The 15,810-nt window shown below is 35.5% G+C and overlaps 2 protein-coding genes across 5 annotated transcripts; both read right to left on the bottom strand.

The window, feature by feature from the left end:
- Positions 1–1,403: 1,403 nt before the first annotated feature.
- Positions 1,404–6,873, bottom strand: LOC109063278 (rho-related GTP-binding protein RhoA-C). Of its 3 annotated transcripts, none has more exons than XM_042712611.1 (5): positions 6,716–6,873; positions 5,350–5,505; positions 4,411–4,531; positions 3,142–3,272; positions 1,404–2,309 (listed from the first exon to the last, which is right to left on the bottom strand). In XM_042712611.1, the coding sequence occupies exons 2-5, from the start codon at positions 5,503–5,505 to the stop codon at positions 2,136–2,138; spliced, it is 582 nt and encodes a 193-aa protein (XP_042568545.1). In that variant the 5' UTR covers positions 6,716–6,873; the 3' UTR covers positions 1,404–2,135. The 3 variants fall into 3 exon arrangements, with proteins under 3 accessions (XP_042568545.1, XP_042568547.1, XP_042568546.1); XM_042712613.1 differs by lacking the exon at positions 6,716–6,873 and adding an exon at positions 6,227–6,507; XM_042712612.1 differs by lacking the exon at positions 6,716–6,873 and adding an exon at positions 6,232–6,506.
- Positions 6,874–7,755: 882 nt separating this feature from the next.
- On the bottom strand, positions 7,756–13,156 carry LOC109063277 (protocadherin-16-like). 2 transcript variants are annotated; one of them, XM_019080352.2, is made up of 10 exons: positions 13,024–13,156; positions 11,957–12,079; positions 11,612–11,758; positions 11,408–11,531; positions 11,142–11,320; positions 9,986–10,117; positions 9,603–9,834; positions 9,292–9,513; positions 8,431–8,556; positions 7,756–8,201 (listed from the first exon to the last, which is right to left on the bottom strand). In XM_019080352.2, exons 1-9 carry the CDS (start codon positions 13,111–13,113, stop codon positions 8,444–8,446), a joined length of 1,362 nt encoding a protein of 453 aa, XP_018935897.1. In that variant the 5' UTR covers positions 13,114–13,156; the 3' UTR covers positions 7,756–8,201; positions 8,431–8,443. The 2 variants fall into 2 exon arrangements, with proteins under 2 accessions (XP_018935897.1, XP_018935898.1); XM_019080353.2 differs by having other exon boundaries at positions 7,756–8,198.
- Positions 13,157–15,810: the final 2,654 nt, after the last annotated feature.

Here is a 15,810-nt window from a genome sequence, read left to right as displayed (position 1 = left end):
AAAAGTATGTTCTATAAAGTATGAATGTGTGTAGTATGAATATAATCTGTGTGTACTACATTCGACATGTTGTCATTGTCACGTGACCTACCAACATCAGTTACAGCGCTCCACTGCTATTTCCAGCTCCTATCCTGAGGCCTCATGGGGAAGTAAGGTGGCCATCAGATGTGCACTTCAGAATCTTGCTGGAAACAGAATTTGGATATACTACTCTCTTCACATAGGTTTTTTTTTAATTTTTATTATTTTGCCTACTATATATAGTATGGAATTATGCAATTCCTTATGCAGTAGGGCTGGGTTTTGACACATTTCACTATTCGATTCGATCTCATTCACAAGCTTGCGATTCGATTTGATTTAATATTGATTATTTGGATATATATCAGGTACAGTACATGCCAAATTTTCTCAAGGAAAAAAAAATCTAACTAATGCTGTAAAATATACAAAAGAGTCAGTTGGTACTGCATTACTATAATACTGAAGGTTAAAATTGACTAATTTGTTAAAATTACACTTAATGAAGTTTTTAAAATAATAAAGTTACAATTCGATAATTTCTAATTCATATTTTTTATATATAAACATATTGGTGGCTGTCATAAAATCTTGGATTTATTCAAATATAAATTAAACACTGAAGAACAATAAAATTTATAATGAATGTAATATGGTGCATATATTTAGCAAAATGCCCCTCTCTACAGTTTATTTTTCCATCTAACTAATGAGTTTATGGTTACCAAATGTTTTTCTGAGGTAACATAAATGTGACGTTATGTGACATTGTTTAAAGATGTTATATTAGCATCTTTGCGCGGCTGAAACATTGATTGAGCGCTTACATGAGACAGCATACAGATTGTAAAGTTGTACTCTTTCTTTTAACTTTACTTCGGATGTTTAGTCATGTTTATTTTGAGCTGTAAAACTGGTATTAATGTGGAAGAGATGATTCAGTTCACTCTGTTGAACTGAAGCGCAGCGATCTGTCACGGTTTTTATACAGTCTATGGTCACTTCACATTAAACAGCATTTATTGTTTGAATACTGCAATACAATGTACAGAAATTTAAATCTGGGACTTTGTTTCATATTAAAAGTGCCAAAGCACAATGCTCATTGCGATATATTGGATGGGACGTTCCGCCCATTAACTGAAAACAGGCTAGACTAATCGATTCTTGGGATTTAAGAATTGATGACGTTCCGTAAACACGAGAATCGATTAATCTCGATATTTCATGGAGCCATAGTGGCGTTACATGACAACAATATAGCATACTACTGTTTCACTCACTATATAGTGCACCCTGTGCAGTATTGAGTAAGTAGCACCCATTTATGAAACACAAGCAGAAGGAATTTGAGTAAATGAAAAATTACTTTTCAAATCTGAATTTCTTTAAATTTTATTTCTAAATGCAAATGATTTAAAAGAAGAAGAAGAAAAAACAGTATGCTTTAAATAAATCAGAATCACTAAATGGTTTAGATCCCTAATGTACAGCCCAGAATCCTTTGAGACATCAGCTATAAAAAAGGAAAAAGCCTGAAGTGGGAGGTTAAACACAATTCAGCCCACTTCAGTGTTCAGTGTGTGCTTTAGTTGAGCACAGAATATTCAAACAGAATAAAGCCGGGCAGATACACGCATATACAAAGAAGAGATGGCGACCTGCAGACAGACATGCGCTCATTTGACACAAACATTCATATTCTTACCTATACAAACATACATACAATCTGTCCAATGCACGAAACAGCTGCTGAAGACGGGACGCTTATTAAAAGAACCTTTTTTTTTTCCAGGACTAAAGAGTGGGTGGGGGGGGGGGGGGGTAACATTAAATATCCTAGGTATAGAGTCAGTTTAGAAATCTAATTTTTTAGCTTGATGTGACCAGAAAACTCTTATTCCCAAACTTTGTGATGACAGGAAATGATGACATCTTGTTCCCAACTTGTTCCTGAAGTCTTTCCGTTGGTTAGTCTGACATGATGTCCCAGTATCAGTCCGGTGTGGCGACTCTACTAGGACATGAATGCTAGGCTCGTCCCATCGTCCCTCCCTCCCTGCTCTGAAGTCTCCTGGGCTGTTACCTGACCTCCTCTCTTCTACAGGTTTCTATAACAGCAGGCAGCCTGTCTTCTTGCCCCGTTTCTTTGCCTGCAGCGCGGCCCTGGTGGCCATCTCAAACACCTCTCTCACGCCATCTTTTGTCTTGGCTGAGCATTCTAAATAACCAAAGGCGTTGATTCGGTTGGCCATGTCTCGCCCCTCCTCTGGCTTCACAGGCTCCTGAGTGAAGAAATATTTCAAAGATATTACAAGCGTGTCTAAGTGACTACCCAATATCAAATCAACACATTCATATTAAAGGTGTACTTCACCTAAAATAAGAACATTTTCATTTCATTCATTCACACTGATTCAATCCAGTATTTTTTTTTTTTCTAGTCTTTCATTAAAAAGACAAAATAAATGTTAGGCGGAATATCCAAGCTTAAAATGAAAATGGATGAGATTTATATTGTAAAGCACCAAAAAAAAAAAAAAAAAAAAACATTTTATCCTAAAATAAGTCCATGCAACTCATGTTATAAACCAGATGTTTTAAAGGGCTGAGCGACTGATCGTACATTAAATTCACAAATCTACTGGAGTTTGGCAGAATAAATGACCATCCACTTTTGCAGTGTTTAAAGGACTAGTTCACCCAAAATGAAAATTTGCTGAAAATTTACTCACTCTCAATCCATGTAGATGAGTTTGTTTCTTCATCAGATTTGGAGAAATGTAGCATTGCACCACTTGCTCACGAGTGGATGCTCTGCAGTGAATGGGTGCCGTCAGAATGAGAGTCCAAACAGCTGATAAAAACATCACAATAATCCACAAGTAAGATGTTTTTATCAGCTGTTTGGACTCTCATTCTGACGGCACCCATTCACTGCAGAGGATCCACTCGTGAGCAAGTGGTGCAATGCTACATTTCTCCAAATCTGATGAAGAAACAAACTCATCTACATCTTGGATGGAATGAGGGGGGAGTACATCTTCAGCAAATGTTAATTTTTCGGTAAACTGTTCCTTTAAGAATAATACATTTTACAAAGTAAAGAGGCCCTGCCTGTTTCATTTTGGCAAGTTCCCTTCGTGTGTGTTCATCATTTCGGAGATCCTTTTTGTTACCAACGAGGATGATGGGAACATTCGGACAGAAATGCTTCACCTCTGGTGTCCACTTTTCTGGAATATTCTCTGGAGTGGATCAAAGGAGAGAGAGAGCAATAATTGTATTAACCACATTACAAATCATTTATTAACCTAATTTCAAAATCATGACAAGCATTTAATGGCTTCACGGAGTAAATCAATTTATACAGTTTGAACAGTTAAATTATGAACTTTTTTTTTTTTTCAGAAAGTTCATAAGAAAGTTTTTTTTCAGAAAATTAACACCTCAATCTTTGCTCATTACCTCAATGCACGTCTGTTTACATTTTGAAAAAGATTAGATAAAAACCGGGTCATTCTTGAAAATGCAGTTCTCTTACATTTCACTGTACAGATCAACATACTCAATGTGTTAACCACATACCCTGATTATTAAAATAGAACTGAAAAAAGAACTTTTTACACTGCGAGAAACACATTTGAGGTCGAGAGGAAACTGAATTATTGACAGATCATTCCTCTGTATTGTGACGTACAGTAAAACTGATTACTGAAATAAAAACGGTAGGCTGGTTCTGTGCATCAGTCGTTGATTGGATGGAGGCAGATCTGAACCTGAGCTTGCGGCCAATTGTAAAAAAGGGGCATGTTTAATAGGACTAAAGGATTGGTGAAGCCCGGCATACGTCACCAGAAAGACGTCTGTCAATACACTGGAAAAATCAAGATCATGACATTTTAATTAAAAAACAAAAACATGGATGAATCAGTTACAACAGTCTCAATAACATGCTTTTAGATAATACCGGGTGAATTTTCATTTCATGCTGACTTTAAAGTAGCAATGAAACTCAAATACTGACAGATCTTGTGACACATATCTGAGTGTAATGAATTTATATTTATATTTATATATCAAAAGCAAAGAGGAGGTGCTGCTCTTAAAAACAGAGGTTGTTGAATGTAAGCTTGCAGGGGCAGGTTTAAGCCGACTAAATTATAGTTATTTCACTGGAAAATGAAGTTATGATATCTTGATTAAAAATTAGGAGGTCAAACATTAAAAAAAGATAAATGTGCATGGATGAATCATTCACAATAAGGTCAATCCATTCAGAAAATACATAAGGTTCATTTTCATCTCATGCCGACTTGAATCTTTATAGTGTTAAAGTGTGATGACTGGGCTGGTAATATCTTATAGTTCGTGAGGACGTCTCACCCAAGCTGTCGGGACTGTCAACGGAAAAGCACATGAGAATGACATCTGTGTCGGGGTAGGAGAGAGGTCTCAACCGGTCATAGTCCTCCTGTCCAGCCGTATCCCATAAGGCAAGCTCCACCTGTAAGAAGAGAGATATCGGTACGTGCGCGAAACTAAACAACATTCCTCTCTTACACAACCATTGTGGTGCAATCACACAGTAAGTATTTTGGTCACCAGTAATTGAGAGTCACAAGTTCGGGTCTGGATCTGACTGTTTTGACTATCCACCTTATTTTTGGCCAGTTGTAAGTTTAATATGTCTGTCTTCCAGCTGTTTTACTGTACAAACCAGCTCGTATTGCTGCTTGATATCGCAAACTGGTGTTTCCTACCACATTATTTTAATGTATTGTTTATATTATAAACACACTGGGTTGGAGCACAAACCATTTTTCCACTTTGTTATTCTTCCCTACCGTGGCTAATGAAGCGGAAGTCTCACACACTCCTAGAAAACTGTTTACTGCCGCACTGAAAAATAAAGTGGATACTAATCCGGTCTATATCTATACAGCTTTGGTGCATGTATAACTTACTCCAGTGTAACCACATCTATGCAATGCAGCATGAATAAACATGGAATATTCTTCTTGGTGATGTATTTTTGGTTCCTTATCGTAAATGCCATCCGAGATTTCAACTTTAGTAGCAGAAACAGCATTAGAGTTGGTGAGTTCAATGAAATCATGTCAATAAGTACAAAATGTGCATAAAATGAAACCGTTGATTGGAAGATTTGTTTATCGTTACTCAAAGCACAGTTCCACAGTTCACAGACTGAAATCATTTTTGTAAAATACATTTAAGTAAATATTGCTGTTTATTACAATGCATCTTGGTGCATATCAGTGAAAACAATTGCATAACACTCTCCCAGAAAACATGCTTTCATACCTGCTTTCCATCGACCTCGATGTCTGCGACATAGTTCTCAAAAACTGTAGGCACGTAGACTTCAGGAAACTGATCTTTACTGAAAACAATAAGCAGACAGGTCTTTCCACAGGCTCCATCACCCACTATGACCAGTTTCTTACGGATGGCAGCCATCTGCAGAGGAGAGAGAGAGAGAGAGAGAGAGAGAGAGAGAGAGAGAGAGAGAGAGAGAGACAAACTATTAGCAAAAAGAGCTTTAAAGAGCTAAAGCATTTCAAGAAAAGCAGCTTTTAAAGCGGAGAAATGTAAAATTCACATGATAGATAGATAGATAGTTAGATAGATGTGAAGTCAGATGTGCTCTGTGATTAATTTCTATAGTCAACTTGAACCGGAGACAGAGCTGCGGAAGTATCATTTGACCGGAAGTTACACTGAATCTGGATCGCTATGTTAAAAAAGAGAAAGAAACAATATTACTCAATACCTTTCCACAATATTGACTTAACGACCGAAGTCCATAGCTACAAAACACCGCGTTGACGATTATCTGTGTGTATTAATGCGTGTAAAGCTCGAGATATTGATGATAATAACGCGGCCTGTGTTACCGCACCTCACCATCAAAACATTCACACAAATAAAACCATAACAACACACCGCAAAGCGTTTAAAACCACCCGATGCATACGCTAACGTGAAAACTAACATACAGAACAAAAACAAACAGACAAAAAACAAAGCGGTTGCCTTTTACGTGATAAATGTGAAGCGTTAGCTGTTAGCCGCTAGCCGACATTTCGCAGAAAGAAACGGTTTTACAAACTGAGACTAGAAAAGAGGCCGAGACCTCGTTACATAAGATACAAAAGATTTCAGGAACAAAGTGTACAACCTTACTTCATGAACATTTCTCTCACTGTAACGTTAATCCTTTAGAAAACGGTGTAACGTTACACGAGGCGGACAATCTCTGCTATAAACAAAGATGAAAGCGGGGTAAAACAGAAATCATGTCTGCTTTAATCAACCGAAGCATTGATTATTAACATATGTCGAGGGTTTCTTAATCGTTTCGAATGGTCTTGTTATTCAGCTAATGTAAAAATACAAGGCTGGAAAAAAAACAAACAAACAAAAAAAACAATAACAACACAGAGAGCTTTATATTAAGTATCACGATCATCAGAGTAGTTTTAAGTATTTGCTGTCATGAGTGACCAGCTCGAGCGCGACTCTGTATTCACATCACAGTGCGCTTCAGGCCGCCGAGCAGAGAGGACGTGCAGAAATCTGCGAAGAATCGCCCCGATTCGACCCCAACCGCGATCTTCCGTTCGCGTTAACGTGATGTATTTACACAAAACATTTTAAACACATTTACCGTTTTCCTCCTGTTGTGCTCCGGGGAAGTGTCGCTTTCCTGTCTCTTTTCCTGACTGCTTTTAAAGTCCGCCCATCTTCAGCACTGCCACGAAACAACACCCGCCCTACAGCACACCCGACCGCCTCATGCCTTCACCCGCTGTACGGTGCGTCAACACAATGATCAGGGCAGCCTAACCGTACCCTTGGGATACAGTTATTATTCTCAATAGTGCATATATGTTGAGTTATGCAAGAGTATTAAATTATAATTTATTTGTGTGTATATAAAATTCTAGCCATTAGCTCTTGGAAGACCAAGAGTCAGTTTATTTATTCCACAAATGCTTATAATGTCATTTCCAACATAGCATAAATTATTATTTCAGATATGTAGTAGAATTATTCATGCCGGTTCTGAAAAATAAATAATAAAATAAAATATAATTTTTTCAAATTCAAAATAGTCTTCTGTAAGAGAAGCACCAGAGCTGTTGAGAAACACAGTTTTGCTTCCTCATACACACACACACAAAAAAATCTTAAATCGAGTCCACAAAAAAAGTCTATGAAGAATGTTTTTATATTATTTAGTTTAACAACCCTGCTGAAAAGGCGTCTTTAACCGAGTACTAGACAGACATGCATGTATTGTTAACCAGATCACAGCAGTCATGTGTCTTACACACTCCTCACAATTAGGTTAAAGCTGCAGTGTTATCTTGTCGTGTTAAATTGTATTTTTCCCCTCTGCTGACAGAATTTCAATACTATGCCCATACCATGGTTTTCTGTCTAATTTGCCAAATCGTGTCTCTCAGAAGCGTTGTTTTTGGAGTTATGTGAATGTGATGGTCTTCAGGTGATATGATTCTCATTATGAGCATGTGCACTTGTACTGTCAGAGTCAAAAAGACATAACCGTTCTATCTTTGGGTGTGTGGGACCATCATGTGGAAGTCAAGGAAACATCCACTTCCAGGACGTTCAAAGTAAAATCCAGGCCACATAGATTGCAATTAATAACAGATCATTATTTTTCAAATCATCAGCAACAGATTCTTTTTATTTCCTTTTATTTGACCACAATAAATAAATTACAAATATAAAAAACAATCATCACAAAACATACACATCTCTCACTTATAAAAAGACATCCCTTCATATAAAAACTATAAATATATCAGTGTGAGAATAACTTACAGTATAATAAAGTTACAGTATCACCTACCCAGTCTGAGCACATGATTTCACATTTGCATAAGCAGAATTAATCATCAGTCTATTCCTAAAGTCATTCAAACTGTAGGATCGTACATTTGAAACAACCAAAGCAGCCCTTCCTTTTAATCCACAGTGTAAACGCAAGCAGTCTGGCGTAGAGTGCATTCACCAGATCCACTGTTTGACGTCCTTCATATTTCCACCGCACTTTCAGTGACACACTGACGTCTGACAGCATTAGTTCCAGCTCCGGCTCCAGCAGTTCATCTGAAGTAAAGCTGCTGGATAATAAGAGGACATTAGTCTGACCAGCAGCCTCGCGGTTTAAAACGTTGCATAATTTGAAGCAGAAATTGTGACTGGATCTAGCTCTAGCTGTTTAACAGACCCTTTAGTTTACATAATCAGATCATATCATGTTTAAAGGCTATTTTAATAACAATTATTGTTAAAATAGCTGAAATTGGTGCTTGATGATTCTAATGAATAAAACTGCAAAATGATGCTTACCATGCAGCCAAGTTCAACGCATTTCTTTGACGTCAGAACAAAGAAACTGGTCTTGTCCCTCCACGAAAGGCACGGGACCCTTCGTAGGTTTCTTTATTCTGATCCGACACGCCATCAGCAGGACACCTTTTGGTTTTAAATCACACAAACACACACGAACATGATTATTAGAGTCACAACTTCAGGCACATACGCTCTCGTGCAAAAGTTTGAGGTCAGGAAGATGTCTCTTAATCTCACGAAGGATGCATTGATTTGCTCAAATACATTACAGTAAAATATATTAGTACTGTAAAAACAGTAATATTGTGAAATATTATTATTTAAAATAACAGCTTTCCATGTGAATATAGTTTAAAATGTGTGCAAAGCTGAATTTCAGCATCATTACTGCAGTCTTCAGTGTCACATGATCCTTCAGAAATCAATCTAATATGCAGATTTGCAGAAACATTTCTGATTTCTGTTGAAAATGGTTGTGATGATTAATATTTTTGTTAAATATGCGTTGTTATTTTTTTTTTTCAGGATGTTTTATTGAACAAAAAAAAACATCATTTATTTAAAATATAAATCTTTTGTAACAAAATAAATGTCTTTATAATTTTATATATTTTGATTAATTTAATGCATCCTTGCTGAATAAAAGTATTGATTTCTTAAAAAATAATAGTAATCTTACTGACCCAAACTTTTGGATAGTAGTGTGAACTGAGTCATACACAATTTGCAGTTTATTTAATGTTTCTGATATTAAAATACATCCTTCAGTCTCAGTTTAATGTAATGCAGAATGTGAATATTTGGATGAACCAAACAAACATTTCTGCCGCCTCCTCAAAGTGACTGTGAAACCCTTACCCTGCAGCACCAGGATGCTGATGATTATGGCAGCGATGGCAGTGACGTTCAGCTTTGTTGCTGGGTTTCTGAGCACAGTGCAGTCTGCAGACACATCGCAGTCACACACATGAAGCGAGAGTGTCTGGACTGAATGCTGGCCCTGGCTGTCAGAGATCTTCAGCGTGACTTCATGATCTCCTGCACGTACAGCGCTCTCTTTGATCAGTCTCACAGAGGCACCTGGGAGGAAAACAGAAAATGGAATTACAGAGGAAACAGGTGCATTTGGTTGCTATCACAACATCAAACAACATGATATTTTCAATTACCATAGTTAGACTGAAGCCTCCATTTCCCCTGGACGTCTCCAATCAGCTCAAAGTGTAACGGTGGGCTGTACAGGTCTGGACTGAAAGCTGTAATGTCAGCCGTCTCCTCAGACAGACACATGGCCAGTTTGTTGGCGTCCAGCATCGGTCCGGTCTCCTTTCTCTCCATTACACCCACTTGTTTCATTATCTTCTTGAATACTGAGGAGTCACCAGCATCTTTCTGAACAAACTGTAAGTGGAAAGGACATTAATGTGGATCTAGACTTTCCTCAGTCGCTATTTGTTCTCAATTCATCATCAAAAACAATTCAACCAGCATAACACGACCGAAAAAGCAACATCTGAAAGCTCTGAAGACAGAAACAAGTTTGTTCACTTACTGTTCTCTCAGCGAGTTGTGCTTGGTGCTTGTGTTTGCCGATGAGATTCAGTATCACTGTGCTTGTGCTGGAGAGCTGCATCTTCTCCCCATGATCCTTTGCTTCAACCAGAATCGTGTATTTTTGGGTCTGCTGCATTGAAAAAGGCACAGCGAAGTTGAATACTATATCTATGTCAGATGATCTTTTGATGTAAAAAGCTAGCAGGAATGCAAACTCCTAATACAATCGAATACAAAATGAGATTGGGGTTTATTCTAAAATGTGGTAAAAAGTTTTAACACAGAATGAGATTATGGCAAACGTTTGAGTGGGTAGTGTACCGGATTTCCTAAGAATGTTAAGACTGTGTAATACGTTCTGTTAAAAACTAGTTTCCCAAACAGTAAAAGACCAATACGAGCGTGCATGATAAAGAAACTGCCAAGTTCTTGGAAATTTATTTTCTGCATTTATTTTCAAGAAACATTTAAATGTAAAAACTCTAATAATGTCATGTGGCATAACCATTACATAAAAAAGTATTTACCTTGAAAAAGTGGACACCTCTTTATCATTTTTAAAAGTGTTTTTTAATACATTTTTATTTATTTTATTTATTTATAACATTCATAAATATTATCACACAGTCAAAATGGTCCGTAGAGGCCTTTTATTTTATTGTAGATCTTTTCTTTTATATGTTTTTATGATGTTTTTCAAATATCAATTACCAGTGAAGCAGTTTTGTTAAAAATAAAAAAATAAAAAAGAACCTAATTAGTATTTATTTATTTATTTGTTTCAGTAGTTTTATTCTTCTGATGTGGCATTTTTTCTTCATTATGACAGTTTATCACTTTGACATTTTTGACTGACGAAAAATCAGTGATCTTTCAAATCTTAAAATCTAAATTAATTCTAATATTGAAATTGTGAAATTAACAACATGCTCACAGAAGATGTATTCTAATTATTGTGTGTATGTGTTTTTTAATACATTACTAGACCCAGTCAACACAAATTATCATCATGTCATTGCCCCATATTCAATACTGATAACATTATTAATTAGTCAATGGATGGATGGATGTTGAAAATTTGCAGGAATTACATTATATCTGCATTATAACATTGACAAAAGGACTTCAGGATGGAAAAACTGTGTATATGTTACCTCATAATCAAGGAATCCCTTTAAAGATATGGTTCCTGTCCGTTCTCCTTTTCTTTGCTGAATGAAGAACTGAGCTGTGGAGGTAGAGGGAGACACTGAGGCGATTCTCAGCGTGAACTGAGCGTTTGCTGTGCCAGGCTGGTCATTGTCGGTTGCCAGCACTGTGACCAGAGGCTTACCTTTGGGTAAAACAATACAAAGAGGATCAGGTGAAATGTTGCTCTTTCACCTGGAAACCAACTGGTTTTGTATATTAGAGTCGGTACCTTGTGGCGTTGATTCATCTACTGTGATTTCATACACGTCCCGATTAAAAACAGGAGCGTGGTCGTTAACATCCATGATATCAATATCCACAGCAACTATTGTGTGTTTTTTAGAAAGTGTGATCTGCAAGTCAATAAAAAACATTCAGTATTAACCAATAAAAATACTCATTTAACTTCGTCACTGCTTATTGTAGGACTTACTCTCAGTTTCCGGTACTCCTCAAAGTCAACTTTTCCATGAGCGTAAACTGATCCGTTTCTGTTCACAGAGAGAATTCCTTTGGGGTCTTTGTCGATGCCCTGTCCATGAATGGAGTACTCTTCGATAACTTTCTTCTCAATATTTAACTAAGAAAGGATGGAAACATTCAAAATGATTCATTTGATTGAGAACAATTGTGCTCATACAAAAATTGATATTGCTTTCTTGTTTTCAAGAACCTAAACTATCCATGTTTTAAAAACTTGGATTTTAGTTTAATCCGTTGGTATTCTTCTATAAAGTCGTTGATTACTATAGAAAGGTTTCAGTGTACTGTAACCTACATCTCCCAGTTTATATGGGAAAGGACCAGTGTGCTCCTCTTCCATGGACAGTGAATCCACAATCCAGGCTCGCTTTTTGCGTATGTGTAATTTTGATGGGGTTGCACACTGAATACAGACACTCTGGAAGAGAAAATATTCCACAAATCATTGATCAGTTAAAAACTCAATGATATATTCAGTTCATTTCAAGTGCTTACCTGTTAGCTATCATGTTCTGGAGGATATAATGCAATGGTAACACTTTATTTTAAAGACCAACTCTCACTTTTAACTAATTGCTTATTAGCATGCCTATTACTAGCATATTGGCTGTTTATTAGTACTTATGAAGCACATATTAATGCCTTATTCTGCATGACCATCCAACATACCTAAACTTAACAAGTACCTTACTAACTATTAATAAGCAGCAAATTAGGAGTTTGAGCCAAAAGTCATGTCCCCAAAATAAAAAGTGCAACCAATGCAACTTGTAACCAATAATAGGATTGGGTTTTTTTTTTTTTTTTTTTTTTTTTTTTTTTTTTTTTTTTTTTACAGTATTTTAATGTGAATTATTTTAAAAAAACATTTACTTTCTGACAGGTTCATTTTGCATCAATATAAATTCAACATTCATTGGATATCTGACAGTATTTATCATTTCCAGTTTATAAAAATGATCTGCACACTTAATCTTGTCTGAATGTCATTACTTTTAATGACAAAATACTGTAAATATCCAATAATTTAAATGAAATACAGAAAAAAAAAACATTATGAAACTAGTCAGAATTAGTGATTTTTATATACAGTATTTGTTTTTACAAATTGAGAAAATGTTTTAGTAAAACTTCATTTTACAGTGTCGTATTGCAAAATAATAACAGTAAATTCTGCACTAATTAATTACAAGCAACTAACCCTAAACCAAACCCTAACACTAAGAAAGTGCATGGTGTTGATTACTATCACTCAGTACTTGTAATTGTATATTACACTATAAAAAGGAAACCTTAAAATAATGTGCAACAAAAATTATGAAACTGATAAAAATAAGTAAATAAATCTATTCTGTTACTTACCACAACAAGGAAAACAATCACAATAGTCTTCATTTTAAACAGCGAGAGGGATTGTTCACTCAGATTCGGGATCTTGGTTTTATCTTGCATTAGGTTTGCTGTGAAGTTAATGTGAAGCTAGCTGACTGTTGCTTCTTTAAATAGCCAAAGGAGGACGATATGACAACACTTCTCTGGAAATACATTGAATCAGATTAATTTTTAATAGCTATAGCTCCCTGTTGTCCAATGTGCTTTCTTAGGAACAATGCGTGAAGGATTCTGGCAAGAGTCCAGACATTCTTAAACAAGTATGACAGGCTTCTAAAACAGGTTCTGGTTTCAATTAAATTAAAAAAATAAAAATATTTAAAATGTTAAAATGAAATATATATGCATGAACTTTCATTGTACATTGATTAAAAATAAACAGGCCTTTGTTCGGTGAAGATAACAGTGTGTAATCTGAGGGGAGTGTGTTTATTGTCGTTTTCTATGGAATGAGTTCAGCTTGTGTTTCCATACAGTGTAACACTTATAGGCATGATATTTTATGAATCCATGTATATCCTTTCAAGCAAACAAACCCCACTTCCCATTGCTGACTAAACACAACATACTGCATAAAATGAAAATACTCTCAGTAAATAATGTTTGTAAAACAGACATACTGTAAATAAGCCATGTAGGCCTCTCCATATGTAATGTGTTTAATGTAGCTCTATTGACCGCTGATTTTCATGTTTGAAGGCAAGCAGGTATCAGTATTTCCAAAGTAAGTTTTAAAATCATATTATTCTGTGATCTGCATTGAGGATTTCACTTGAATTGTGGCCAGCGGAATTTTTTCTGTTAATCAAACAACAGCATTCAGCTAAGATAACACCAGCATTTGGACATTTGTGATCAGCTATGTCAGATCAGACGCTTTGGTGAAAGGAAAAGGGCATTAACAATAGTCAAAGCAGATGATCAGAAGATGTCTCTGATTTCCACTTTTTGAAAAGACTTTGACTTTTCACCTAGAGTACACTTTCAGTGTTACAGAAGGGCTGGGTATTAATTGTTGTCTTTAATTGTACAAAATACATATGCATAGGTCATACCAAAAACATTTTGTTAGACCAAATCGACTTTGCTTTTTGGTTAACTAGATTATTTAAATAGGGAAGATTGGTTTTATCCAATTATAAATGTGTTACTGGCGTATGGAATAAAACATGTGCCTAAATCAAAACATGCGTAGCCTAACTGTTTTTGTGAGGGTCTCATTACAAAACCTACAGTCACAGATGTTAAGGTTTATGTTCATCCCTTTTTGAGAATTGTCGATCATTAATCATATAAATTTATGGTATTTAATACCAGGTGTAGCAGTGTAATTCTGTAACTTTTTGCTCTCTAGTGAAAATCTGAAACCTCAAGGCACTTATAAAAATCAGTCAATCAATCAATCAACAAAGAAAGAGCATGAGCAGACAAGCAGCTTACATTCCGCTGTTGTTTTGACGTGTTGCTTTAAATAACATTACAAAAGTTTGGCAATGCTGACTAGACATATAGCGATTGCGATTAATATCGTGTACGGTAAAATGGAAGAGACTATTATAACTTGGTTGGGCTATTTATAGACAAACAGACCAAAGTAGTAATTAGTAAACATATACACTGGTAACATAAACATGTTTTGTGAATCTAGTCAATGCACAAGAAATATAGGGAAGCTTGTTTTTGCCACAGGATGAAAAAATAAAGTAACACTTTATTTTAAGGACCAATTGTCACTATGTATATTACTAGCACACTGGCTATTTATTAGTACTTATAAAGCACATATTAATGTCTGATTAATTCTGTATGACCACATTTTAGATCCCTTAATCCTACAACATACCTAAACTAACAACTACATTACTTACTATTAATAAGCAGCAAATTAGGAGTTTGTTCAGGGTTAATAATAAGTTAATAGTGAGAATTGTACCTTAAAATAAAGTGTGACCAAAGAGTCTGAATTCATATCTGTCTCTCAAAGAGATGGACTAGAATACTTTTGAGACCCCTCTGTTCCACAAAGAAACATTCACACAGCCCCAATTTCTAATAATTTTTTTTTTTTAAGAGGCAGGTGAAGCTACAAAAGAAATTCTGTTAGCAAAGTTATGCGAGGAATGACAGAAACAGTTTATAATACAGACTTAAGTTTTTCTGTGAAGTACTTATTCTTTTGCAATTCTGAGTTTATATCTCACAATTTCTGACTTTTCCCCCCTCACATTTCTGAAAAACGTCAGAAATGCAATATATAATGAATTGTGAAATAAAAAGTTTTATTTTTATTTTTTTTACTTTTTAATCAAAGCGTCCATACAAACCTGATACAAACTAAAATTTGTAGCCTGACCTGCTTTCCTGCATTTATGAAAATAACATAAACATGCACAGTCTGATGACAGATGTGTGCAGTTTCCAGGGAAATGTATCTTCACATCACATGTCCAAAAGATAATCATTAATAAAGGCTCACCATAGTGAATCAGGTTAGGATAAAACAGGATAAGACACTTCTTACAAGATGGATTTGTGATTAACTCACTCATTATTTAAAGTTTTTATTAAAATATTTATTTTTTAAATATTAAATAAATAATTAATGAAATAATACGGTACAAAAGGCTGTGTAATGATTATCCACTGTGTCCAAAATTTCATACTGTCTAGTAGTTACCATACATTTGATAAAGAACTTACATCACTTATTTAAAAATGTATATATAGTCACACTTTAGTTTGGTGGACCAATTCTCA

The sequence above is a fragment of the Cyprinus carpio genome, chromosome A23, assembly GCF_018340385.1.
Source record: "Cyprinus carpio isolate SPL01 chromosome A23, ASM1834038v1, whole genome shotgun sequence".
NCBI classification, from domain to species: domain Eukaryota; kingdom Metazoa; phylum Chordata; class Actinopteri; order Cypriniformes; family Cyprinidae; genus Cyprinus; species Cyprinus carpio.
Note: the sequence above shows the minus strand (reverse complement) of the source record. Positions and strands in the feature narration are given on the sequence as shown.

Excerpts from the sequence above, each read along its gene's own strand:
- LOC109063278 (XM_042712611.1), bottom strand. The coding sequence starts at position 5,505 with ATGGCTGCCATCCGTAAGAAACTGGTCATAGTGGGTGATGGAGCCTGT. Across the intron at positions 4,532-5,349 it reads TCGAGGTCGATGGAAAGCAG|GTGGAGCTTGCCTTATGGGA; the intron begins GTATGAAAGCAT and ends CTCTTCTTACAG. Across the intron at positions 3,273-4,410 it reads TGACAGTCCCGACAGCTTGG|AGAATATTCCAGAAAAGTGG; the intron begins GTGAGACGTCCT and ends GATCCACTCCAG.
- LOC109063277 (XM_019080352.2), bottom strand. The coding sequence starts at position 13,113 with ATGCAAGATAAAACCAAGATCCCGAATCTGAGTGAACAATCCCTCTCG. Across the intron at positions 10,118-11,141 it reads AGGGATTCCTTGATTATGAG|CAGACCCAAAAATACACGAT; the intron begins GTAACATATACA and ends TTTTCAATGCAG. Across the intron at positions 8,557-9,291 it reads CAGCATCCTGGTGCTGCAGG|GTGTCCTGCTGATGGCGTGT; the intron begins GTAAGGGTTTCA and ends TAAAACCAAAAG.